Here is a 25433-nt window from a genome sequence, read left to right on the forward strand (position 1 = left end):
GTAAAAAGTAAATTCCAAGTTTTTTGGTTTAATTTCTCAAAACAATTACTTCAAAAACTCACCTCGAACTTCTCTTGCCAAATGACGAATGGCTAATGCTTCAGTAAAAACCTGCACAAAGAAGCGCATGCGCACTAGCGCACGAAGCCAATTGTCCCTCCTCAGACGCCGTACGTCAACATCACAATGCAGTACACAAGCTAGCATTAGCCAACATTCGATGATAATATATTCCAGGTTGGTAAAATACATATGTTTAAATCAACTAAGAAATGTTGTTGCTACAGTTAGTTGCTGTACTTGTGCTGAACATTAAATTATCGAGGTAAATGGTTTAAACCCGGAGTAGTGGCCAACACTGGCTATGTATCGTTATGGAGCTACATTGACATGCTAACATGCACGTCAAGTTTGTGGAAATGTTTCAAATCGATTATAATTTTGTCTAACAGGTCACTTAAACGATCCTCCAAGTCAGCCGATCAACATGGTTAACGTGCACAAAGGTGTCCTTGTTGAATGGTAAAAACTAAACAGCTGTCAAAATGTTGTCTTTGTGAGCATATTTTGTCAAATCCAACATGTATTTTACCTTCTTTACCCAGCGACCCAGCCATGAAACAGTTCCTCCTGTACCTGGATGAAACCATGGCCTTGGGGAAGAAGTTTATCCTGAAGGACTTGGATGACACACATGTGTTCATCCTCGCAGAGGTGGTCCAAACCCTGCAGGAGAGAGTGGGAGAGCTAATGGACCACAACTCGTTTCCCATCACACAAAAATGAAACTTCCGCTTTGTTTTGAGCTCCTGTGTATTTTCTGTTTAGTTGATCTTTATAGGTAGATGCATACCTCTTTCTATTGCGTCATTAAAATGGTGAAATGAACATTGTCCGTCTTCTATCGCACTTGTCCTCTTTAGGGCCGTGGGCATGCTGGAGCCTATCCCAGCTGTCTTTGCGCGGGAGGCGGGGTACACACTGGACTGGTCGCACATATGGACAAACAACCTTATATTCATTCACACTTATGGACAATTTTGAGTCTCCCATTAAGTTAACATACATGTTTTTGGTACATAGAAGAACATGAGAGAACAAATTGATATATAATATCATTGTATAGATTACGATATAAAGCACAAAACAGGAAGAAACAGGCCTTTTAAATGAATATATTATGTATAGGGGTCTAAACGTGAGCATGAATGGTGTATTTGAATCAAATCAAATGACAGATGTTTGTCATTTTAACAGGAAAACTGCACAGTAACGAAAATGGTAGCACTTGTCGACCAGTGCTTTGGTTATTTCAATTAAAAACGAAAGTTAACGTGAAAAAGTCAGCGTTTACGTGGCCGAAATCGGCTGATATAAATCTTTAAGACGTCGATATTAGTCACTTAGTTCGGCGGTGCACTGTGGTTATATTCTATTGATGACATACATTAAATGGGGCGAGGTAACGACATTTTAATTAATGTAACGCAGAAATATTGTCAACATCCAATGATATAATGTAAGCTTTATTTAACATGATCTCGATATGAATGCTTTTATTGTGATATTTCAACTTTTATTGTGTAGAGTTGACACCGGAAGTTTTGCTCAGAGTTGACCTTTGCACACCATGGACGAAATCGCAGAAGATGAAGTGAGTGACATCCATTCATGTAATATAAACTTGTTTGTAATTACACGTGTGCTAGTGTCCATTTGGAACCTCCATTGTCTCAAAACCGGAAGCGAAAAAGTGTTTTTCCCCGCTAAACGCCATCAAATAAACGATGATTACTCTCAATTCTGTCTCACCAACAGACTACGTTTGTCGTGGAAGACGTGACCAAGCTAATAAAGGACGTAAGTGTAATTTTTAATTTTCAAAAAATACAGTAAAGTATTAATTTCATTGGCTTTTGTTGCTATGCTACTAGCTAACCGCTAGCTGTCTCGTGTTTAGCTAGGTCTTGGTTGCTAGGATACGGTAACCACAGACTGTTACTACGTGAACACAATTGGCGAATTATTATTTTTTAAGGTGTAGAAGTTGTCCAATTCATATTTTAAAGTGTATAACATTTCAAATGTGTTGTGTTGTAGTCCATAGAAACAGTGATTGGAGGACACACATATCAACACTTCAGAGTGAACCAGTGGAGCACCGGTATAGTGGAGCAGTGCCTCAGTCAGCTCTGCAAGCTTGGAAAGCCCTTCAAATACATTGGTTTGCGTTTCAACATCAATCCCTTCACGGTTTAGGTGCTTTGAATGATTGTTTTAAAGACTCCTTGTGTTATTTTCTTTGAAGTTACCTGTGTCATCATGCAAAACAATGGGGCGGGTCTGCAGACAGCCAGCTCGTGCTTCTGGGACAACTCAACTGATGGTACATTGTTATGTAGTGCTGTAATGGGGTATTTTAGTTGTCTAATACTCAGCTTATGGTGTCTTTTTTATTTTTGGCAGGAAGCTGTGCGGTTAAATGGGAGAACAAGTCCATGTGCTGCATTGTCAGTGTTTTTGGCTTGGCTATCTAAAAAAAATGTTTAGCCATATTGGCTATATTGCAATTTTTGTGTCATGTATAATTAAAATAGATCAAATACAATTATCTCAGTTCATATGTATGTTTTATCCAATTTATTTGAAACACACCAGGCCCCACAAGCTCCTGAAACCACCAAAAGACCTGTACATGTTCAATAAAGTGATTCCTAAAAAGGAAGTTTGATGTATGTTCAGAAAAGGCACCACGTTAACATTTGTTTTGTCACTTTGTAAACATATGACAAAACAAAGGATGATAAATGTTTGGCATGTTGGTGCGAGGAGAGGATCATACATATTCCATATAATATAAAGGCCAGTGGTTTAACCATAATTATGTCACAAATTCAACATGATACTTCAGTAGTAAATACAAATCCAGTACAATATGAAATGTCTTCTAACAAATAAATAATAATGCCTCCACAAAAAGATAAAAGATACTGCCACAACAATGTTATCTTTTAAAAAAAACATTAAGCGCAAATGTGGCTTATAAAACGCAGCTTTGGCACTTAAGAGTTCAGATGTGGCCGCTGCTTTTTAATCCCAAGCATCAAACTTGCCATGAGTGTCAGACAGCAGCTTGGAATGACCAACAGTACAGAGATATCAGTAGTATACACAGGAAGCATAACAATTACGGATTGTCTGTACAAGTAAAAGAAGCAAAAAGCAATTCCCAGGTTGTGTTTCAGAGGAGAACTGGGGCCACTTTAGAGCCATTTAGCATTTTGAAGCTCTACTTAGAACCCAACAGTGCAAAACTGTTTTGTGATTGTTTTCATCAGTATTGATAACATTCAAACAATTTTACACAGGTAAAATTGTGATGAGATAATTAAAGTGTGATCTGTTTTATGAAAATACAGCTGTATTACCAGAAAAAAGTTGCAATTTTATGTGAATGAAGTAAAATATAAATGAAAAATGAGTGTGGCCGTATTACCCCATACTAATGAAGACACGCTGGTTGTGAATGAAAATAAAAGCTCCGGTTTGAGAGGCGACATGTCACCATTTCCAGTGAAATGACAGTACATTCTGGAGAAAAGTTCCCTTTTTTTAAAAAATATATTCACATACACTTGTAGTGTATCATTTGGAAAATACTTCTTATTTACACGTGATAAATCCTTCAGTGTGTTTTCCAGCCAAGTCCAATCAGTCACTGTCGCTGTCGTCATGGAAGCTGGTGGTCGCTTTAATTGCACGTCCGTTTTGTAAAGCCATTTCCTCATAATCGCTCCTTCCAAAAAAAACAAAAAACAAAATAAGTGTATACATTGGATGCTACCCACCGAAAGCAGGAAGTTGACTGAACACATACCCGTATATTACATCATCGTCTGAGTCGTTCAGCATGGAGAAAGCGGGATTATCCTTCAACTGGGAGTCTAAAAAAAACACACATGCGTCCATCAACAGTGTACAAATACAGCGGACATGAAATGGGATACAATTTACCGTAAAGGGCGTTGTTGGAGGGAGAGTAGACAAACGCTAATGTGTACAAGTAAAAGTTGAGGAGGCCGTAAAAGGACAAAAACTCAGCTGGTAAGTCTGGAGTTAAGGATGCCTTGCTACTACAGATATACAGTACACAGTCAAAGTACATCTGGAGGATGTTTATTATGCCAATGTGACTTATCAATAATGTTCTGATGGAGAAAAATCATCTCTAACGCTTGTTTTTTTGCTAAGCCCCATTAGAGCAGGCTTCACTGCACATCTTAAAAAAGGGTGCTGTCAGTTTGAACATATATGGAAATATATATGGGAAAAATAGCATAAAATGTGACTTTTAAAGGATATAGTTTTGATAGTTGGTGGACAACTCGGCCACAAAGTTGTCCTGGAGCGCCTTGGCACCAAACCTCAGGTAGAGGATGACCAAACTGGGATAGAAAGAGGAAAAATGAGGGCACTCCAACCTGTTCCGATGAGCACTTTTAAGATTGCAGCCTTTCTAAACACACCTTATGGCGAGCACCACGGATGTCAGCGCTGTCAAGAACTTGAGCCGCAGATCTACACAGAAGTTAGACAGCATGATTCAACATTTCACACTGTCAAGAATAACCCACCACGGCCAAAAAAAAAATTGTCTCACGTCTCACTTTTTGTTAAATTTAGGCCATAAAAATGTACAATTCAAACATGAAATGGCAAATATTAATTTTGGAAAAAGCGCAATTATATTATACCGTATTTTCTGGACTATAAGTTGCTCCGAGTATAAGTCGCACAAGGCCAAAAATGCATAATTAGGTAGAAAAAAACATACATAAGTCGCACTGGAGTATAAGTCGCATTTTTTGCGGTTAATTTATTTTACAAACTACTTGACCAAAACAGACATTACGTCATCATTGAAGACAAGTTCTAACAATAATAAAAGAATAGAGAACAGGCTGAATAGGTGTAAGATATGCTAACACAATGGTTATTCAGCTACATGAAAAATAAACATGAACAGAAAAGGTCTCCAGTGTTTATGTAACATAAACAGTTTTTTCATTTATAAGTCGCTCTAGAGTATAAATCGTATAAACAGCCAACCTATAAAAAAAAGTGCAACTTATAGTCCGGAAAATACAGTACTTATTGTATTTGCATTGGAGTTAAAAAGAGGTGTGGCCATGCATGGTACCTGAGTAGGGCATGTTCTTGAGTTCCGAACAAGCTCTGACAATAAGGAAGACCAAGTAGAGGACGTACAGGATGACCACAATCAGGAAGAACACCTTCATGCCCTGCAGAGTTGATGAAACCCAACTTTCATTTATTTCATTTCATCATGACAACCTCTTTTCTCAAACAGACGCTCACCTGAAAGTTGTGTATGTCCACTTTATACTGGTAGGTGGGGTCCTGGAGTTCATTGACCCTAGAAGGGAAGGAGCCGGTGTTGTCACTGCTAAGTATGAGTCACCGGCGAGAGGTCAAAAAGGACAAACTCACGTCTGCCATATTCCCAATATGACGGCCGAGAGCCACAAAAGGCCCACGATGACCACCTTCAGCAGGTAGAACGTGAGGCATCTCCTCTCGCCCTATTGAATCAAAAACACACATATTGTAATGAAGCCATTGATGAGTTCCAAAACATGCACACACACGAGTAGAAGACACGTAGCCACACCATTGATACACGTAGGGAAGCATTTGTGAAATCTTCCAGACAACTGCTTCACTTAATTGAAAAAACATTTCACACCTGAACCCGGATGCCGTGGTAGACACAGAGCCAAAAGAGCAGCAGGGCGCACAGGAAGAGAGCCTGAAAGAAGTCATCCAGCATCCCAGGAAACCAGCTGTTCACCAGGAAGGATAATGGGAAAAAGGGATCTGCACGACAAAAAAACACTTCACTGTTCATTTCTGACATAATGACCTCATGGAGGAACAAGTTAAAGTGGACTTGGGCCCGTCATTATGATGATGATATGTGACCAATTATCCAAGCTCTTCAATACTTCTAATCTAATATCACACCTCAAGAAGAAGTCACATATCGCGTTTTTTTTTTTGCGGCAAAAAAAAAAAAAGTGACCGGCAAAGCACTCCTGAATAAGTCTAGAGTGACAAAAGTGTGTTACTACACCTGTGGACAGGTGAGTGTTACTACACTACACCACTCTTGACCAATGACTTTACTCTGACCAATCAGAGTGCAGTGGGCGTGTACAAAAGCTATAAATTAAAAGACCGTTTTGGCAGGAAGCACAAATCCAATGAAATACAGCTGGAATAGGTGCCTATTCTGGAAGATCTAGAACATTTTCTGTGCAGGTTATTGTGTGTAGCTGCTCTATAGGAGTTCACAACTCAATACAAAGGGTCGTAAAATTAGCATAATAGGTGCCCTTTAAAGACACAAGCAACATAACCTTACTGAAAATGAAATGGAGGGGGATATAAATAAAGGAAAAATAAAGGATTACCGTTATAAAGCAGCAGCAGGGGAAGTAGGATGGCCATCCACTTCTGCTCAATGCCCCAATCCCTCATGGAAAACTTTCTCAACGAGTGAGCAAAGAGACACTGGAAGAAGAAGGAATTGCCTCAGAACCATAATTTTTTAATCCTATTTGAATATATGGTCAACGCACTTACAGTAACCATGAATGTCAACACCACGAAGACAAAGCGGAACCAGATCTCCACTTGGGAAAAAGTAGGATTGTAGGTTTTCCACTGGACACACATGCTACTTGTTAATGACAAGGAAGGGTACAACCTCCTGCTAACAGATTGTGTGCATCACTTACCACAAAGTTGACCTTAAGATTGTAAGTGATGTTTTCAAGGCCCTTGAAGCCGACCTTGACCTGGTACTGGTTGTAGTTCAGGAAGCCCAGATGCAGCACGATGATCTCGTCACATTTCTCACCACAGTGTAGCGTTCTCGATTTGCTGTGTACGCTGTTGATGTGTGTCACGCTGGCGTCCTGAGTCACCCCCTTCAGCTCCACGTTGATCTCAAAAGGCTGCTGGAAGTCGCCCACTGCCGCAGAAACAACAGCAAGCCCATCGTTCTCCATGTTGTTGCTACGGTTTATTTTTATGTACTCTTACCATTAATGTGTTCGGCCTGCATCACACAAGTGAGCCACAGCTGCTGGTGATACGTGGTTAGAGGCGGGGAATTTAAGTTGAAAGGCCCAGTCTGAAAAAAAATATTCCACAAACAATTTGAGTACCACTTCAGCTTCCTCCCGCATTCCAAAAACATGCTAGGTTAATTGTCGACTTCAAATTGTCCATAGGTATGAATGTGAGTGTGAATGGTTGTTTGTCTATATGTGCCCTGTGATTGGCTGGCCACCAGTCCAGGGTGTACCCCGCCTTTTGCTCAAAGACAGCTGGGATAGGCTCCAGCACCCCCCCTGCGACCCTCGTGAACACAGAGTTGAATGGAAATAAAAACAAAAACAGACAATACAGGAAGTGCATGTCTCACTCACTTATTATATGATTCAAATGTGTATATATTGTGTACTGTGTATGTATTTTTATACATACATGTATCTGCACAAGGAAATAGAGTGTATACTGACATGAAAAGGCATTCTATTCTATTCTATATTAAAATGTAACAACCTGGATGGTGTAGATTTTTATAGACCTTTTGGTCTGACCTTAACTGAGACGTTCTTGGCAAGGAACTGATCCCCATTGTGCACCTGCTCAGCCAGAATCTTGGGACCTAACAAGAAGTCATGCAAAGAGAAATTCATATTAGATTACCAACATGAAAAGCAACTATTGTGTATATGTGTTGCTGAACTTTATAGTTATGTTGTCACCTCAGTACTGCTGCTACTTTGGTATTCAATGAAATATCCTTACCTGCAATTCCAATGAAGACTGTGAGGGCGAAACAAGCGAGGAACACCACGAAGACCAACACGAAATGCCGTTTAGACAAAGTGTACAGACGCATGGGTGCCAATCTATGTGGGGAGAGATATTTTACAAATGATTAAACATTTACAGACTACAAGAAACAACCAGACAGTAGCCTGTAAAAGCCAGGTACAATACTGGTATGTCAACATAGCTTAGCTTTAGCTAAATGTAGCATATGGCAAGTAGAGGTGTCCGATATGATAGTTGTCACACTTATTATTTATACAATTAATGTGTTCATAAATTCAACACTTACGGCTCCATTTGTCCAGGTTAACAGCCGTGTCGGCAGTGCGAAAACCCAACTGAGACAACATCCGCGACTACAACACGGAAGTGCAACGTCATCAAAGTGGGTGGAATATGTTGATAATTTCGCGCATGCGTAATACAATGACATGACCAGCATTGGGATTTTTAATTCTGGCGCAGTATCTGATGATTTGAAAACGGTTTATTCTATTCCGGAAAAAAAATAATGTATATTTTATGGTCCGATACACAATTGGTGCCAACAAAATTAATTACTGGGCTTGTATTTTCTATGAAAAATTCTATCATTGTATAACTTGACAATCATAATTGGGTCTATCAACAGTTTTATTTCCTTTTATCAATCAGGTTGTCAATCTTAGCTAGTAAAACAACCTGGAGACAAATAGCAATACATAAATGATAAATAACGAAATGCCATTGTGTGTGAGAAGGCGGCGCACCTGTAAAATCGATCATCTCGATATGGCGTCAGGTCCTCCTTGAGTTCGTTGTAAGCCTCCTGTACTTTCCTGCAGAATTGTTTCAGCTCGCTATAAAGAGGATTTTCCAAGTAGTCTGTGGTGTCCATTATTCCACGGTGTCGAGTGAATGACGGGAATAAAAATGGCGATGGGAGATTGGGAGCGAAACAAGCAGCAGACACGGGAGGAGGGGAGGGGGAAGCACAAAGACAACAAAATGGTTCGTCTGCAGTGCTGGGATGTTGAATTGAGAGTGCAGCCAAAGCGATTTTGTTGTGTGTTCAATGGCGGAGGAGAGAAAGGGAGGGCAAAAAAAACCACAATTAGCTCAAGTGCAGGCGGAAGCTAATCGCCAAGAAAGCTCACGTGACAAGAGTTCAGCACCGCGGACAGAGCAACATCTGCTTTTGATGACGTCACAGGTCTCGCTAACACATTTATAAATATATTCCTGCTTGACGTCACGTAATTTTCAATGCTGAGAACACTTTTTTTGGCAACAAAGATGTTTTATTTCAAAAGATGCGTGACATATACAATTATAAAATAATTTACATGGCATGCCTTACTAATTAATCCATTCACTAAAAACGTTCAGTCACTTGTGTTTTTCTTCTCACCCCTTTTTTGTCTTTAAAGTCTAACATCTACGAATACAAAGCACGTTATTTCTAAAGAAAAGCCAAATCCTGCGGTATCTACATCAGGTTTTTATGAGTTCATAGAGGCAGTTCTGAACTCGGAACTCAGTGGCTTGCACTTTGTGAACATGTGACAATGATGTGAATGTGTCAGAAGCCTCAACACTGATGGGACTGGCGCACAAAATGCACACACATCTTGACAGAAACACGCTACGTTACTAAGTCTACACTTCCTCATTCGCGTCTTATTCCACCTCAAACAACACAAACCCACAAAAAAAGCTCCACCCCACCCCACCCCTGGACCCCACCGCACAATTTGGGCAACACTTGAAACAAAACAGAAAAAAAACACAGCAAAATGTTCAGAAAACTCCACAATATACAGTATGTATAGATACTATATCCCCTTTTGGAAATAATCTCATAAATAAAATGTACAGACCAGCAAGTTGAGATGCTGAACATAAAAAGAAATGTAAAAGGGGCAATAACAAAGGATTACTTTCTCCTGGGGAAAATATTGCACAAATAACACAAAAAGATGGATTTTATACCATGCAATTTTTTTTTGTCTTGACAAATCACAATAAGACGGTAAAATTCCCACCAATTCAGAGAGCAAAATGTTCCTTTTTAACTTTATCGCCTCTTTTTTAGGAGTGTTTTGGCACACAAATTGATCCTATGATGTCACGGTCTGAAGAAACTCAAGAAACTCACTGGCTTCATCCTTCATTAGAGTTATTACCGCTTGGAAAAGCAATCAAGTAAAAGATGATTTCTGCGTGTGTTTTTGTCTCTTGAAAACAGTACTGTCGCGTTTGAAACACAGTGGCGACAGAAATGTCTGTCAGATTCACACCCGAGTCACTTTAAAACTCACTCATCATATGATATGTTTCTTATGCTAGGTGATTGTGAAATGGTGTTAAGAGAAACACTTAGAAAAATATTTCCCTGCACCTTGTTTCAGTGTGGCGCAGGCCCCTAACTGTGCACTTCACAGAAGTGACAAGCGGTGGCTGAAAACTCCAAACCTAAATTTACACTTGCAAGCATTTTGTCGTCACAGTGGTATGCAATTTGGGATAAACTGGTTGTAAACTGGTGTGAATTATGTGTAAACTGGGCGGGGAGGTGAAAATTGTGAATTTGTGGCAAGGATGATTTCCAGACCCCTTGGAGCAAGTCAAGGGGGAAACCTTTTGGTTCTTCCTTGTGAATTTCAGGTAGTAGCGGATCATAAAGCCATGTCTTCTGGTCAGCAAACTGTCTGTGCCTTCTTTTTTTCTAATTCATGCCTCCTTCTTGCGCTTTCCGCAGTTGATTGCTTCCTCTCAGAGTTCAACATCCTGTTGGTCCCTTGCAAATAGAGGAAATTAACAAAGCTAGGCAATGCTGGGCAAAGTGGGAAGAAATAATATGCGTCCTGCGTACTATGTAGTACACTAATCATAAACAGTACTTGACTTATCTGTAAATACTGTAAGTCATGTGGGAGGGTGGTGAGTAAACTAGTCTTCAACCTGTTCAGGTGTGCCATCTAAATGACATGCATTGCCATGGCGAATTGCGAAGACAAAATGCGTACAAGTGATGGTTGGACGACGCAGTAATGTCATAATTCAGCCAAAAGTCTCCCAAATTAAAGCGGGTATGTGGTGATTACATAACGCAAATGCTGAGGAAAATTCATGTGAGTGCACAGTACATGTGTGTAAAACTCTCAATGCTCCTGAAAGGTGATAAAGTGAGCAAAAGGAATGGCGAGAGAGCAAAACGTAAAAGTCCCTTCAACCTTCCAACAAGAATAACAAAACTAAAAGCAAAAGCTGTGTCATGTAGTGGTGAGTGTTTGTACAGCAATGGATTTGAGTGCCCAGTAGTACCGGTGTGCTCTGGAATAATCATTAAAAAAAAACAAAAAAAACAACTCAAATCACCAGAGGGTGGTTTTCAAGTATTACTGCTGCTCCATTTTTTTTAAGTCATTTTCAAACTGCACATGGACAGCTCCTCTTTCCTCGTCTAAAAGCGTCTACGACCTAAAGCAGCGTTTTATTTGCATGATGATCACCGAAGCGCAGCTCTGCGTTGCAAAGGGGGGCACCTCTGGCCGGCGATCACAGCCGATGCTCACGGCATCGGCTAAAGTGGCAGCATCGTGTAGTGCAGCGGGATTGTATCCTCTCTTTGCCGTGTGAATACCCGGCTGGAGTCTTCTCTGCCGAGTCAGCCCATGTCGCTATTGAAATAAACACTCTGACCTCTCATTTGAGGCGTTGCGTGACATTCGCCAGAGCCACCGCGAAGGCTTGCACAGCAGAGAAGGGATACTGAAAGTCCAGGATGTAGGCATTGCCATCGATCCGGCCAAACTGCATCACCTAAAAAAAGGACACAAGAGACAGCCGTTGGATCCTGGATCATCATACGGAGTCATACAAGATGGAGTGATCTTTCTTACCTGTCTGCCCTCGAGTTCAATCTGAAAGTTCTTGGCAGACTCTTGTGTGACGCGCCCACCGAAGTCCAGCTGGTACACCTGCGTGGCCTCATTCCACAGCGGCTGCTTGTTCGCCATGACGTACACAAAGCCCTGGCTGCCCAGCCCTCGGTCCTCCTTCTCGTTGGCCTTTCGACACTTCATCTCGTCCAGCTCGCTGGCCGCCCTCAGGTTCCGTTTACTCTTCCAGCCTTTCTTTCCGCTTTGGCACTGGTTGAGAAGCTCGTCTCCGCTGATGAACAGCTCCGGCTCACTTTCGGAGCTATCCTGGAACTCGCTGTTGGCCGTGGCCTTGCTCAGCTTCTTTGCCTTCAGCTGCTCCTTCGGTCCCTTAAGCTTCTTCTTGTCCCTCCCTCCTAGGCGAGGACTAGAGATGAGGGAGTTGAAATCCCCCAGAGCCCTGCCTTCCTTTTTGGACTTGCTGCCTTCAGCCAGAGGCGGCACATTCGCCTCCTCGGCTCGACCATCTGCCCTCTTGCGGTTTTTCTTGCTGAACTTCTCTGAGCGGGACGGCACAGGGCTCTCAGCTAAGGACAGCACCTCCTGGTAACCTTCCACAGCTTCTGCCATGGCTTCTTGCAATCCTGCATGATTCTGCAGTTCTGTATGTGGTGGTGGAGGGGGCGGCGGTGGTGGAGGAGGAAGTGGAGGTGGAGGCGAGAGGACGTTTTTGTCTACCGCCATATGAGAAGCTTTGGGTGGCAGGGGCACAGCAGGACTGGCAATAGGAGGGCATGGGTTATATGTACCCCACGGTGTGTGGAGGGCAATGGGAGGAATGGGAAGCCCAGCACAAGCGCCTCCTCCGGGGTACATCGGCGGCAGAGGGCAGCAGGCCAGGTTGGTTAGATTTGCAGGGTAACCAGCGGGTATGACGACAGTAGCATCCTGCTGTGAAAGAGAAACAGGTGCAACCACTTCCTTTGGGGAGGTGCAGGGGCGCGGCGACCCCAGGATGGGCTGGAGCTGGGCCCCAGGGTAGGCAGTGACTGGTGGGTACTGGAGAGAAATTTGGTAACCTGCTGCAGCAGCGGCAGCTTGAAAAGAGGCAGCAGCGCTGGGGGTTGTTGGGGACTTTGGAGACAGAACAAAAGGCAGCCTGGAGACATCCAAGTGCTGGCTGGGGCTAAGAATAAGTGGAGGTGGTTTGTGTGGTCCTGGATGGCTGGTGGGGTTAAGCGTTGCGGTCCGTTCCTGAGGCACCCATACCTCCTCTGTGGCAGATGGGTCCCACTGGTAGGGAGGTGGGCGTTTGACAACCAGCCCTGATGTGTCAGCTCCTAAAGCCAAATGCCTCAACGACTGATTTAGTGCTTCATCCTCAGTAAACGCTGAATTAACATAATCAACACGTTCTCTGTTGCCGCCCCCTCCTGCTGCTGCTCCTGCAGTTCCAGATGCTTCAAGCGAGCTCAGCAGGCTGTAAGAGGACTGGGAGGCGAGTGGGGTGGCACTGTTGGAGTGAACGATAACTGTGCTATGTGGTGCTCCATTTCCTGGAGGAAAATCTTGTCTGATGATAGTCCCCCCTGCTATTCCATTGGCGCTCCCTGGGGCTGTGACTCCAACACTGGACCCACTGCTACACTGGCTACAGGTGTATAAGGCTGTTTGCACCCTCTGCTGGTAGGAGGCTGCTAGTGCACTATTATTTTTAGCTTTCGGGGGTAGCGGTCTAGGCGGTTCCATCATTTGAGACACTTTAAGGTTTGCCTCCCGGCTGTTCCTCCTGAGAGTGGCATGGATGAGACTAGGGTCAAGCTTCTGTCCAGGAGTCCTCCCACCATTCTGATTGGCTGGGTCCGGATACGGGGGAGGGTCTCCACTTGGTATGGAATAACGAGGTGCGGTGAGTCTGTTGAGGGTGGCCGAGCTGTAAGGAAGCTGAATCTTTTTGCCTTCTGTTGATGCTGCGGATGAGGATGAGCTGACCCTGAGAGTGGAGGAAGTGCCGGGTCCCTGCAGGTTGTAAACATTCTGATTGCAGACAAGACGCGTTCGCGGACGACAAACCTCCTCCACGTTCCCACTGCTGTCAAAGGTCGTTATCCTCTCGTAGCCCAGCGGCGTTGGATACTGCCCTTGCTGCTGACCAGGAGGATAAATTGGGAAGTCCCCCTTCTTTGCACAAAGATCTCCAGGAGGGGGGGTTCCGGTGGATGCCCCGACTGCTCCCGATGAAGCATTTGAGGCGGACATGGAAGCAGCTGCTGCAGCCGCCGCCACAGCTGCAGCAACGGTTCCAGGATAAGGAGGAGGTGGATTCATCTTGCTGAGCTCTAGCGGTGTACTGAACACCACCGTGTCCCCCTCGGCCAGCTGCGGACCTGAACGTGTCGTCTTTATTTTCAAAAGCGTATCGTGTTCACCCCCGACCCCTCTATCAAGGACCAAATCGGGAGTTGGGTGAGGGATCTGAATCTGCAGTGTGCCCGGCGGAAGCATGGCTGCTGCTGAAGTCTGTCCTGAAGACATGGAGGAAACAGGGATTTGAATGTGAAGCTGCTGCTGAAGTTGATGGTGGTGCTGCTGTTGTTGTTGCTGCTGCTGCATCTGCTGTTGATGCATTTGTTGCTGTTGCAGCTGATGTTGTATTTGCTGTTGCTGTATGTGTTGTTGTAGCTGCTGCTGCTGCATGTGTTGGAGCTGCTGCTGTAGGTGTTGATTCTGTTGTAATTGTTGCTGCTGCTGTTGGACCATCTGCTGTTGTTGTTGTTGCTGCTGCTGCTGAAGCATCTGTTGTTGTTGCTGCTGCTGCTGTAACTGTTGTTGATGGTGCTGTAGCTGCTGATGGTGTTGTAGTTGTTGTAACTGCTGCTGCTGTTGTTGTTGTTGTGAAGAATGATGAGAGTGTGAAGGTCCTACAGTGAGGCGACCCATGTCCAGCCCTCCAAAAATGACCTGACCCGGACTGGAGTATCGGGTGGGCACTGTGTACTGGGCCGTAAGCATCGTGTCTTGGTTTTGATCTGGACCAGCAGAAGCAGCCGCAGAAGACCCTGGGGAAGTGGCTGTGGGGTTTGTTAGAACATCCAGCTGAACATTTTGATTGGCGAGTAGGGACTTGACCAGACCAATACTTTGGGCGGGGGACATGGCCTGGGCGGGACTGTGGATGGGTGCAATGGGGATGTTGACGGTGCAAGGCGGGTTGTCATCGGCGCCACCAGCTGGGCCAGTGACTGGCAGATCATCTTCATCTTCGCTGAAGACGTTGGGGCTGAAGACGGGCAGGTTGATGTACTCCATGGAGATCTTGCGCACCTCCGGCAGGTAGATTGTCATCTGTCTGGGCTGAAGGTGGAGGAGGCTGGTTTTGTAGATGACTGAGGAGAAAGAATGTCCAAAGGAAGTCAGAAGAAGAGCCATCATTTAAACATCTGAGTGGCTAACCCATGAATGATAACTTATGTACCTGCACCAAGGTTTGTTGGCAAGAAGGCAGCAAGCCCAACAATCTTGAATTTTGTCCCCCAAATATTTGATGTGACCTGAGCAAGGTAGTTTTGCTGCAAGATATGTATTAAAATGATTAAAAATACTCACGGTATAGAACAGACAACAGGGTTACATGTAACAATATGAAGGTTTGTTTGTTTTTTTAATACTAAAGCTTTCTTTAGACACTGAATAACACAAAAAAATAGTTAAATTCAGTGTCTAAAAAATGCTTTGGTACTGAAGAAACAAATGAACCTTCATGCAACAACAGCAACAACAAACTGTACACAAGGAAGAAACAAAACACCTGAGTAATGTCATCTAAAGGAAATTCTCTCCTCGTCAGACTGGGCGATCCGATGGAAGGTTTTCGTATGGGTAACCGAGGCGACCTGGAGACCTCCTGGGCGGCACGGGACAGTTTAGGTGATTTCCTGGGATCAATGTTGATTCTGTTGGTAAAGGGACAAACTAAGTCTCTACAGAGAAGGTAGCAAAAATGGGGGAGGGAAAGACGGTTTAGGCATGCATTGAAGCACAAAGCATGTGAGTTGTGTTGTGATCAAAGCAAATGTTGAATTACGAATGTTAACAAAAGAGAAACAAATGCTCCTGATTCACCGGCCTGCTTACCTGGGCAGCTTGGGGGACTTGCTACCCCTGGATATCTTTGGAGACTTTTTGCCCACCCAATCGTCGCTGAGCTCGATGTCACTGGAGTCTGAGCAATTGCAGCTGTCAATCATTGCAGATATCAGGCTGCTGCCGTATATCTCATCTGAGGAGAGAGAAGGAATAGTTCAGTAAATGCAGGTTGTTGTAGTCAGTGAGTGCATTTATGACTATATTGTTTACAAAAAGCACATTTACTAGTACATACACATTACAGTTTTACACAGTTATACCTGTTTTTCCATCCATCTTGGGGTCCATAATGACAAACTCTGGACGTAATTTACTTATCCGCCGGCCTTTCAGGATTGGCACCAGACCCCCTAAATATTCCAGGTATAGAGTGTAGCAGGGACCCCCCACCTCTGGGTTATCCTCTGTACGCTTCATTGTACAGTGCAGACGTTCGTTGCCTGCTGTGGGGTAGCTGACAAAATCCCGCATGTTGTTGGGATCAGGGATGGGTGGCTGCGGGGGCGGGATGAGAGCATACACATGTGTTATATTAGCGTATAATGTAAATGACTCGAGCAATGAAAACATCTTACCTTGATTGTGGGGGCGAAAGCGGCAGTGACGTAAGAACAGAGGCGTGACGGCATGGTGAGCTTGCCTACGTCTTTCTCCTCCTTCACCGCCGTGGCGATGCCTTGCTGGCAGAGGAGCTGCAGGCTGGCAACACGGTGCTCCACGCGCACAACGTAAAGCGCCGGGCCACACGCTAGGAAAAGACGCGAGTCCCGGTGGCCCCAGCAAAGGGTAGTGATGGGGCGCTGCGGAGAAATGGACAAGTTGCACTTGGGTGAGAATACGCTGCTCGGAGAAGTTGCCATAGTGTGAATTGAGCTCATCTTCCCATTATGTCAACTACTCAATTAGCTGATACTGAATCAACAGTTTCAACAATTAACTCCACACAATCAACCGAACTGCACCTGTGCTGGTGTTTCCAGTGTGTAGATGTGTTCACCCCGAACGTTAAAAAACTTGACAATAGCGTTCCTGGTAGGGGGAGGACAAGAAGGGTCGGGGGAGAGAAGCGTCTTCTCCATGCCAGCGACTGAAAGAAGGTCACCCTGCGAGCACCACTGGACGACCACATCTACGGAACAGAGGTTTTGTATTTATAAACAATACGGTTGTGTAGATGACAACTGCTAAGTTAACAAAGAGAAAGCCTGGATTACCTTTCAAGCCGGTGCGGATCAGAGTGGGTGAGAGGTCATCATAGTTGTTCATCAGGCTAATGTCTCCGGAGGTGAAGCTGACAGTCAGCAGAGGTTTGTGGCTGTGCACTGAGATGACAACAGAAAGAAAAGCAATAAAGATGTAGACATAAACAATGGAAATGCATGTGTGGTACTGCACAGTGATCATCATGCATCATAATAGAGAACATTTGGCAGGTGGAGCGGTAGGAGACAGCCTCCTGTCAAAGTCAGACATCATGTCCGGCGAGGTCAATCAATTATTATTAACTGATTATGTCATGAGTTAATCTGTATATAATGTGTATAATCTGAGATCCAGCAAAGGCAAGCACTTTTCCGAGGCACTTTTCTCAATGTGGTCTGCATGAGATGCTCATGATTCAACATAATTCAAGGATTTAACCTTAAGAGGTGCAATGCACAGCCAAATGACAGTTCTCCTTCCCGTGGAACAAGAGCATGAAACATTGTAACAGGAAAGAGGGGGAGGGGAGGGACGCTCACAGATGGCCGCACATCTGCTTCTTCCTCCCGTGCAAATCAAACAGCTGGACAATTGTCCGTCACCGCTCCCAGCAAACATGACAGCCATTGCGGTTTCTCAGAGCAGCTCACCTTGCTGCGGTGAATATTCGTCCGAATCTGTGTCGCTCTCACTGCTGTCCTCCACCAGGAAGCTGGGGTAGTTCCAGGACATGCTGACGATGCCATCCGACTCATGCAGCAGAATGTGGGCCAGCATGCGGCCATGGCAGTCCATCACTATCACCTGTCCATCGGCGGTGCCAAACAAAACCTTGCGGAGGAAAGGTAAAAAGCTTAGAATGCAAAAAACAAGAGAGAGGAATCGTGTGTGTGTGTGTCGTACCTGCTGGTCATCGGGAGTCCAGATACCGCAAGTGATTTGACTCTCCAGGTTGATCTCAGAAGACCAGTGCCTCTGCCCGCTGACTGAGCCCACCAGGACAAAGCCATCGCGGTAGGAGATGAGCGCCTGAGTGCCATCGTGTGACCATGTGAAGTCACTCACCTAACACAGCCACCAACAAACAGGACCAGAATCACACATATTTGTTTTACATGAGACTGGCTTTAGTTTTATACAAAATGACATTCATAGCAAAACAAATCACATTTATGTCCTAAATGGCTTATTTTACCTTATTATATCTAATATATTGGATAATATTTTTATACAAATGACTATAGGGGTGTTATTATATGTCTGGAGGGCACTAATAATATTAGCAACTGCATGTAGAAGGAAAATATTACATTTATAAACAAGAAATCCTACTTAGCGGAAGTTCATTTATCACTGTCAATTCTGGAAACAACGAACCACGAAGAACGAGGGATATTGCTCTCTCTGACCGCATGCTGCACAACTAATGCTGCTGTTGCGTTCACTGTAATATCATAATCAATAAGCATAATCAACATTTCAAAGCACATCCAAAGAGAAATAAAGCTGCTAGATTCTTACTACTTGTGCTATTTTAAATGCAGGTTTACAATGATTTCTGCAACTTCGAAGGCACAAATGTCAGGCCCGACGTGACTTTAGGTTGTAAGGAGAAGCAAAGCCTCCATGTTTTTTCATAACCTATCATCACATCATATCTTCAAAGTATCTCTCTATCCCATGAAAAAGTGTCTCTTACCTGAGCTCCACGATCATTGACCAGCTCCACAGACCAGCGGCCTTCATACTGGATCCAAACAAAGATGCCGCCATCTGTATCACAGGTAGCCAGCTTCTGGAAGGGCTCATTCCATCGCACCAGGACCACCTTAAAAGCACAGGAATACACAAAATGAAGGAGCTTCAAGGACACATGTATACATGCAGCTGCAGGGAGCCACCAGTGACCACATTAGCAATGAGCTAAATTTAGCAAACGAATCTACTGTACAGTATATCATTAAGTGGGTTAACCTCATTTTGAGAAAGCCTCAAAGGAGCTGTAATTATCTGATATATTACTGACAGGAGAGCTGATGGAATGGATGGCTGAGGACGGTTCCTTACTTGACTCACACATGCAAGTAAAGGAAGACAATGGTGATTGTTGCCATTGAGCAGTATGGATCATCTCAATCCATCAACCCATTACATTCTCCAGGCTCCTCTGTCTTTTCTTTCTGTGTGTGTGTGTGTGTGTGTATCTGTCTGCTCTTCTGTAGCGTGACTCAGCCTATTCCCAGAGGAATAATCCTAAGAAGGGAGCAGCTCCGCTCTCACTGAGCGCAGCAGCACGTGGGCTGTACATGCTCAAAGGCACAACACAGGGCAGGTTTTAGCTGGGCTTACACTTTCTGAGGGTGGACTCCCAAATGACCCGGCAACAGTGGCTACATCTCCTTTTACTCGCAAACGCAACTTGATCTATTCATGTCCCGGTGGAACGGGTGTAGGTTTAAAATCAAAAGGAGCCACTGAACACTTACTTTAGCTGAATAGGTGGCTCTTCTATGGCCTCCTGGGTATTGTTTAATGAGGATCGAGATTGGTACTGTGCTACACTGATTACCCTTCAGGGAAAGGGTTTAGCCTTGGTCGCCGCAGAGGGACAGCATGTCACAAATATTGCATGCATTAGTACACAATCAACAAGTCTAAATCATAATAATACCGAATGACTCATTGCTCGCCTGCTTTACAAACATAAACTGTATTCTCCTAATGGTAAATCCTATTTTTAAACAAAACTGTACATCCACTTATAATTAGTTAATAATGAGATTTTTTGTTTTTTCTGTATTTACTGTTACAGTAATGCAATAAAACATGCTATGTATCGCCATTGGCCACCACAACTGAAGGCAGGTTACGTTTTTAGGTAAAAAAACTGCCATTAAAAGGATTAAAAATTGGTCACAATCTGTGTCTGAATTACTCATTAAACTCATTAAATGACATTGCGTACCCACATCGTGTCCTGCACCAGCATCTGCACAGAGGTGACAATAATCCATGCATGTGAGTGTAAATTTAGCAGTGGTGTGGAGATTAGTTAGTGCGAGCCGGTCCTGCATCCACATCCACCCCCACCCCCACCCCCAGCGAGGGAGACAGCTGAGCACCTCGCCATGACACAGCGAGAGCTGGGAGATCAGACGTCACATGGCGACAGACGGGATAAGAGGAATAAGAAGCCACGGGACAAGACTGAGGGGATCACGGGCAGAGGATCCGCGTGGACACGAGTGGACGAAGGGTCAGCAATTATCATCTGCATCATGGCTACTACAGCATGTTGAACAAAAGCATTATTTAATAACATTTCCCTCTTTGACCCCAAAATCTAATAAGATAAGATGATGCTGTGATCTCTTTAATCTTTGGCCAGTCCTTAGCCATTAATAATTCCTGCTTGGAAACTGTTGGCACCGTCTTTTAATGTGTGTGCGCCTGGGTGTGTGTGTGTGTGTGTGTGTACGTAATGCTTTTTGTCAATTTTCTAAGCTGACCCCAGCAACTTAAAAGAGGAGGCCAAATCAAATCAAGGGGTAGCTTTAGGGGCGGTGGTGCAGTCAGCAAAAGTGAAAGGACATTGTGAAGAGGGGGGGTCACATTGACAGGAGCACGTACTGTAGGTCCGATGGCGACAATGGCCGCTGGCATGAGGCTTGAATAAGCTCGGCTATGGATATGAATTTGTGGAGTCAATATTCAGATTGTCTGAATCTCTGATTTGGAGAAGATATTAACCCTTAATTCAGTGACAAATCACTTTTTAAATACGGGTGTCATAGCCAAGCTGGCATTTCAGGTGGCTGATCAGGTTTGATGTGTTGACGCTCCATGAGAGGTTGTCATTTTTAACACAACAGTACACATAACTGCCAGGTTGCTGAGCCTCTGAAAGCGACAGTAATAACTAAGCAGTGTGGTGGTCTTAATATTGCGATGAAAGATTGTCATTCTTGTACTTTATTTCATCAGAGTCTAGGAACCTGAGGACCACCTATAACAGCATCCAGTCTTGGGAGAACAAGACAGGCAAGCCTGTTATGCAACATGTCCTCTCAGTGGATGGATTAGCAAGGTAAAGTCATCTCGCCTAAGCACATTTAAGCTCAACGCAGGAGTCAAGAGGTCAGACAGGTAGAGAGTGCATTGAGAACATAAGAGGACGATGTATGAAGGTCCAATGGGACAGTTCATTGATGTTCACTGACCTCTTACTTTTTTGCATGTTTGTCACACTTAAATGTTTCAGATCGTCAAACATTGAAATATTAGTCAATGTCAAAAGTGCAACCACACCACCGTAAATGGCGACAGACACTTGTAAAACAACATCAACTGCCAGCCGATCCAGTGTTGACAGTCTCTGATATTTATCTGTCATGCAGAATGAATAGGCTCGTCGAGACTGCACACTGTCATGGTGGGGGGGGAGACGGAAAAAAGCATCAAGCAGCCTTGTCAAATGAAGCGTTGATCTATTTTGGATCCCATCCCAGTGGGAATATTTTGTAGCATTGCAAGAGTGTAAAAATATCTTAGCGTTTTAAGTGTGGTACAACTGACAGAAAGTCAAGATGCAAGTTGTTGATTAAACTTGACATGAAGAAAACATGCAGCTTGCATTACATTTGGTTGAAAAATAGGTCTAAAGATGTCCGTCTTTGACGATGAGAGGATCATGACAGCGACCAGAAAAGGTCCATAAAATGAGATGGTGGTGTGGGATGCTCCATCCCATGTCAATGAGGAGACACCCAACTTGCTAACATCAGCTTAGACTGTTGCTATGCCTTAGCTATAATACAAGGATGCTGAAATTAGCTTGGACCTGGACCTAGACTTCTCAAATCTGGACTAGATTAATCATAAATCAACATATATCACCATAAAACACAAAATCTCCTTTCTGCTACAATTCCAAAGAGTATCCATCTTACCTCACTATTGTGCCCTCTGAGGTTGAAGTTGACCCTCTGCGGGGTGGGCCGCTCCCGCCTGCAGTGGCTGGATGTAAACGTGACCCCGACGACTCCTCGTCCGTTTCCGGTGGCGAGCCAACCCTCCTCGTAGTAGCGCTTTCGGCACACGGGTTTCTCCTTCTCGCTTTTTGGCACGCGGCCTTTCCATGACAGGCACAGGATGTTGGAGTCGCTGCAGAGGACCGGGCCATGCTCCACGGAGGCGAACATCCCTGCGGCGTAGGGGTGGTGATGCTTCTGAGGTTCCCCCTGTTAAAAGGCGCCACTCCTGTGCTGAGGTTACAGGTTTGATGATGGACGTGAGACAGCCATGGTGCATAGTATTTGCTCTTCCTTGGACATCAGTGAAATCTCTTTTAAGGATACAAATAACGTCAGAAAAGTGGAGAAATAAGGGTTGCAAAGGCACTAGTCATATTTGATGGAATGGGCCGATGCAGTCAGTTGCCTCCTTTTTAGAAAGTCACATCCAGGAACAAAAGAACCAAGTATCAAGTAAACTGCAAATGCATCCACTCAACATGTCCTGCAGCTTCCCGATGAGGAGAGCGCCGTTTCTGTGCAGTTCAGCGTGTTGTCGTTGTGCTCCGTCCTCGTCATCATCCAATCCTGACTGTGAGTGTGAGAGGAGGAGCAGGGACTCCTCTCCATCAGCTGTAATCCTGCAGGAGAACCGCCTCTCCTTGTAATGCCATAACGCAGGCAAACCTCAGGCATCCCACTGGGGGTGAGGAAAATATATATTTTTTAAATCACAACATGGCTTTTAGCTTAGCAAATCTCATAAATAAACACTGACATAAACACAGCAAAACTCAATTTCCAACTCCTTGCTTATAAATATTAATAATCTGGCCTGAAATTACCCTTCATGCCCACTATTACTCACGTCACCATGGGCTGCCACTTTATAGTTGGAGGACTATTCTGCTCAGCGGAAGGATATTTAACGAAGAGCTGAATTATTTAACACGCTCATGTATCATTTTAGCACAGTTTAATTAGTGCGGCCCCTTGCGGCGAAAACATGATCGAACCGGAGGTAAACAAGATGCAATAATGAATAGAAAACACAATTAATAATAATGATAATAAGTGGTCAATATGGAGATAGACTAATGTCAACAACCGATCAACGCGCAACAAAGATGTTGACAGCCATATGCCAATACTTGACCCATTGTATCTGAAAATAATCGACATTTGCATTTATATAAATAAAAGGTTACATCCTCCACCAGTTACCTTAATAAAGACACACGTAGACAAAAAAAAATTGCAAAACAAGACAAATGATGCTAAAACTGTATTTTAAGAAGCTACATGGCTAGCAATGCAGCTCCGCACATCATCAAAAAACGTCTGGACAAAAAAAAAACCTTTTCATTACAAAGATGGTGATGTTGCAGACCAAGTGTTTGTAGCTTTGCCGTCCTCGTCATCAACAACAAAAATAAACCTAACAAAAAGAAAGGCGGCTAGTCGACGCGCTAACGTTAGCTGACCCAGAACCAACACAGGCGGCGACCAGGGGCTGTCCATCCGTTGCTGGCACCCGTCGCTAACCCGGCTACAGCTAGCATGACAGTCGACTACTTATATGTCCTTTTTAACCATAACAGTGAAGCTACTTTGGGATACATAAACACCAGTGCTAGTGTTAGGTGTGTGTTAGGTTTCTGGGTCACATTTAGAGTGAATAAAACGATGGAGACATCAGCAGTGAGTGGGGAGCTTACCTCGGATTGAAGGCTGCTCTGTTGTCGCTGTACCTGCAGTCACTCTGCTACACTGCAGGGCCCGACAGCTGGGTCACGTGATGATCATGTGATGCACAAACGAGAGCGCTCTGCCATCCTTCAAATAACAAGAATTCGAATTGTAAAGTATTTAATTTATTATCTCATGTTTGTGGCAGTACAGCAATTTCCCTGCGTTGCTTAGTATTGTATACATCAAAGCAGATGTTATGGTTCCTCCAGGACGGAAGAGGCAGTAGAGGAAACATGCCACTTCCGGTTTCCCAACCGCCTCCTCCAAAACATGGCGGCCTCCATGACGCTACGAAGAAAATTTTGCTCCCTAACAAGGATATTGAGTGGAATATCACGTTCGGTAATGCTTAATGACTGCTTTTCCATGTTGTCTGACATAAATGAGTAACATATGTAGTTTATTTTGTTGAAATAGAATACGCAGTGATGTTAGCCACAGCTTCCGAGTCATTGTAATTACCTTACAAGCTACTTACATGTTTGTTTTGTAGGGACCACCCGTTCTGGGCTCTTGTGCAGCCCCTAAGAAATGCTTTGCAATGCGGTAGGTAGTGTTTTTTGTCTTCTAACAATCGTATGTTATTAGCATTCTGTAGTAGCATTGCATTAAATGTTTAAATTCTCTGCAGGTCTCCACTCCCTTTGACCCAAGGCCCATTCTTCCACACAGCAGCAGCACTGTCATCAACAGTGTCACCAGTCAGTTGTATTATTTGGATCTCCTCCATTGGAATGTAAACCCATTTTATTTTAGTCATCACAAACATTTCCTTTCAGATCACCATCACAGAACAGCCGGACACACTTTTCCAGAAGGTGACAGTGTTGGTTAAAGGTCATGATCGTGCCGTCTTGGATAGCTACGAGTACTTTGCTACCATGGCGGCAAAAGAGCTGGACATTACCGTCAGCAACGTGTGAGTTTTGCTTGAAGGGCCTCTTTATGTATTTGTTTTAGGGGCGTGGTAACCATGGTAATAAGTCTGTTTCCTTCTGCTGCAGCTTTGAGCCCCCCAAGGACATAGAGAGGCTTACAGTCCTGAAGTCAGTTCACATCTTTAAAAAACACAGGGTTCAGTATGAGATGAGGACACACTACAGATGCATTGAGGTGAGATTACAGTGTCTCTCAGTATGATCAAGTATCAGTAAGGCATTTAATTAAAAGCATTGATCTTGTTGGCAGTTGGCTCATCTAACAGGCTCCACGGCACGGGTGTATCTGGAGTACATCCAGCGGAACCTTCCCGAAAGCGTAGCCATGCAGGTGACAAAGGTGAGTCTGTACAAGAAATATGTTGGAACAATGAAGCGTTCCCTTGCCTCATGATTTGGCCTCTTGTTGTGAAGGTTGCTATGGAGAAAGTTCCGGATCATATCACTGAACCCATGTGGAAAGATGAGCCCACGGAGGAAGCTCAGAAGCCCAGCCAATAGTATACATAGTTACTGTGTCAGTGTATGTTTTTTTTAATAATAAAACCTTCAAATTTTGACTGTCTTATTTAAAAATAAAAATACAAGAC

General features: G+C 44.0%; 5 protein-coding genes across 7 annotated transcripts; 3 read left to right on the top strand and 2 right to left on the bottom strand.

Annotated features, from left to right (window-relative positions):
• The first annotated feature begins 103 nt into the window (after window positions 1–103).
• gtf2h5 (general transcription factor IIH, polypeptide 5) lies at window positions 104–895 on the top strand. The gene is made up of 3 exons (XM_058057219.1): window positions 104–237; window positions 453–522; window positions 606–895. Exons 2-3 carry the CDS (start codon window positions 488–490, stop codon window positions 784–786), a joined length of 216 nt encoding a protein of 71 aa, XP_057913202.1. The 5' UTR covers window positions 104–237; window positions 453–487; the 3' UTR covers window positions 787–895.
• Window positions 896–1500: 605 nt separating this feature from the next.
• Window positions 1501–3095, top strand: dynlt1b (dynein light chain Tctex-type 1b). Its single transcript, XM_058057615.1, has 6 exons — window positions 1501–1519; window positions 1588–1654; window positions 1819–1860; window positions 2101–2224; window positions 2309–2386; window positions 2467–3095. The coding sequence occupies exons 2-6, from the start codon at window positions 1631–1633 to the stop codon at window positions 2535–2537; spliced, it is 339 nt and encodes a 112-aa protein (XP_057913598.1). The 5' UTR covers window positions 1501–1519; window positions 1588–1630; the 3' UTR covers window positions 2538–3095.
• Window positions 2626–9076, bottom strand: tmem181 (transmembrane protein 181). Of its 2 annotated transcripts, none has more exons than XM_058057613.1 (16): window positions 8679–9076; window positions 7903–8006; window positions 7692–7759; window positions 7129–7219; window positions 6822–7057; window positions 6667–6747; window positions 6495–6594; window positions 5768–5898; window positions 5512–5603; window positions 5380–5437; window positions 5201–5303; window positions 4527–4578; window positions 4363–4445; window positions 4015–4104; window positions 3878–3944; window positions 2626–3796 (listed from the first exon to the last, which is right to left on the bottom strand). In XM_058057613.1, the coding sequence occupies exons 1-16, from the start codon at window positions 8804–8806 to the stop codon at window positions 3712–3714; spliced, it is 1569 nt and encodes a 522-aa protein (XP_057913596.1). In that variant the 5' UTR covers window positions 8807–9076; the 3' UTR covers window positions 2626–3711. The 2 variants fall into 2 exon arrangements, with proteins under 2 accessions (XP_057913596.1, XP_057913597.1); XM_058057614.1 differs by lacking the exon at window positions 8679–9076 and adding an exon at window positions 8219–8334.
• A 123-nt stretch (window positions 9077–9199) lies between these two features.
• tulp4a (TUB like protein 4a) lies at window positions 9200–24074 on the bottom strand. 2 transcript variants are annotated; one of them, XM_058057235.1, is made up of 14 exons: window positions 23872–24074; window positions 22091–22853; window positions 18841–18969; window positions 18045–18206; window positions 17792–17972; window positions 17153–17260; window positions 16901–17067; window positions 16514–16738; window positions 16199–16433; window positions 15927–16071; window positions 15601–15745; window positions 15268–15361; window positions 11814–15178; window positions 9200–11733 (listed from the first exon to the last, which is right to left on the bottom strand). In XM_058057235.1, the coding sequence occupies exons 2-14, from the start codon at window positions 22340–22342 to the stop codon at window positions 11617–11619; spliced, it is 5325 nt and encodes a 1774-aa protein (XP_057913218.1). In that variant the 5' UTR covers window positions 22343–22853; window positions 23872–24074; the 3' UTR covers window positions 9200–11616. The 2 variants fall into 2 exon arrangements, with proteins under 2 accessions (XP_057913218.1, XP_057913217.1); XM_058057234.1 differs by having other exon boundaries at window positions 15601–15772.
• mrps10 (mitochondrial ribosomal protein S10) lies at window positions 21187–25423 on the top strand. The gene is made up of 8 exons (XM_058057236.1): window positions 21187–21228; window positions 24115–24247; window positions 24399–24451; window positions 24537–24606; window positions 24685–24824; window positions 24910–25018; window positions 25094–25183; window positions 25258–25423. Exons 1-8 carry the CDS (start codon window positions 21194–21196, stop codon window positions 25342–25344), a joined length of 717 nt encoding a protein of 238 aa, XP_057913219.1. The 5' UTR covers window positions 21187–21193; the 3' UTR covers window positions 25345–25423.
• The last annotated feature ends 10 nt before the right edge of the window (window positions 25424–25433 follow it).

Source organism: Doryrhamphus excisus, chromosome 19, assembly GCF_030265055.1.
Source record: "Doryrhamphus excisus isolate RoL2022-K1 chromosome 19, RoL_Dexc_1.0, whole genome shotgun sequence".
NCBI lineage: Eukaryota > Metazoa > Chordata > Actinopteri > Syngnathiformes > Syngnathidae > Doryrhamphus > Doryrhamphus excisus.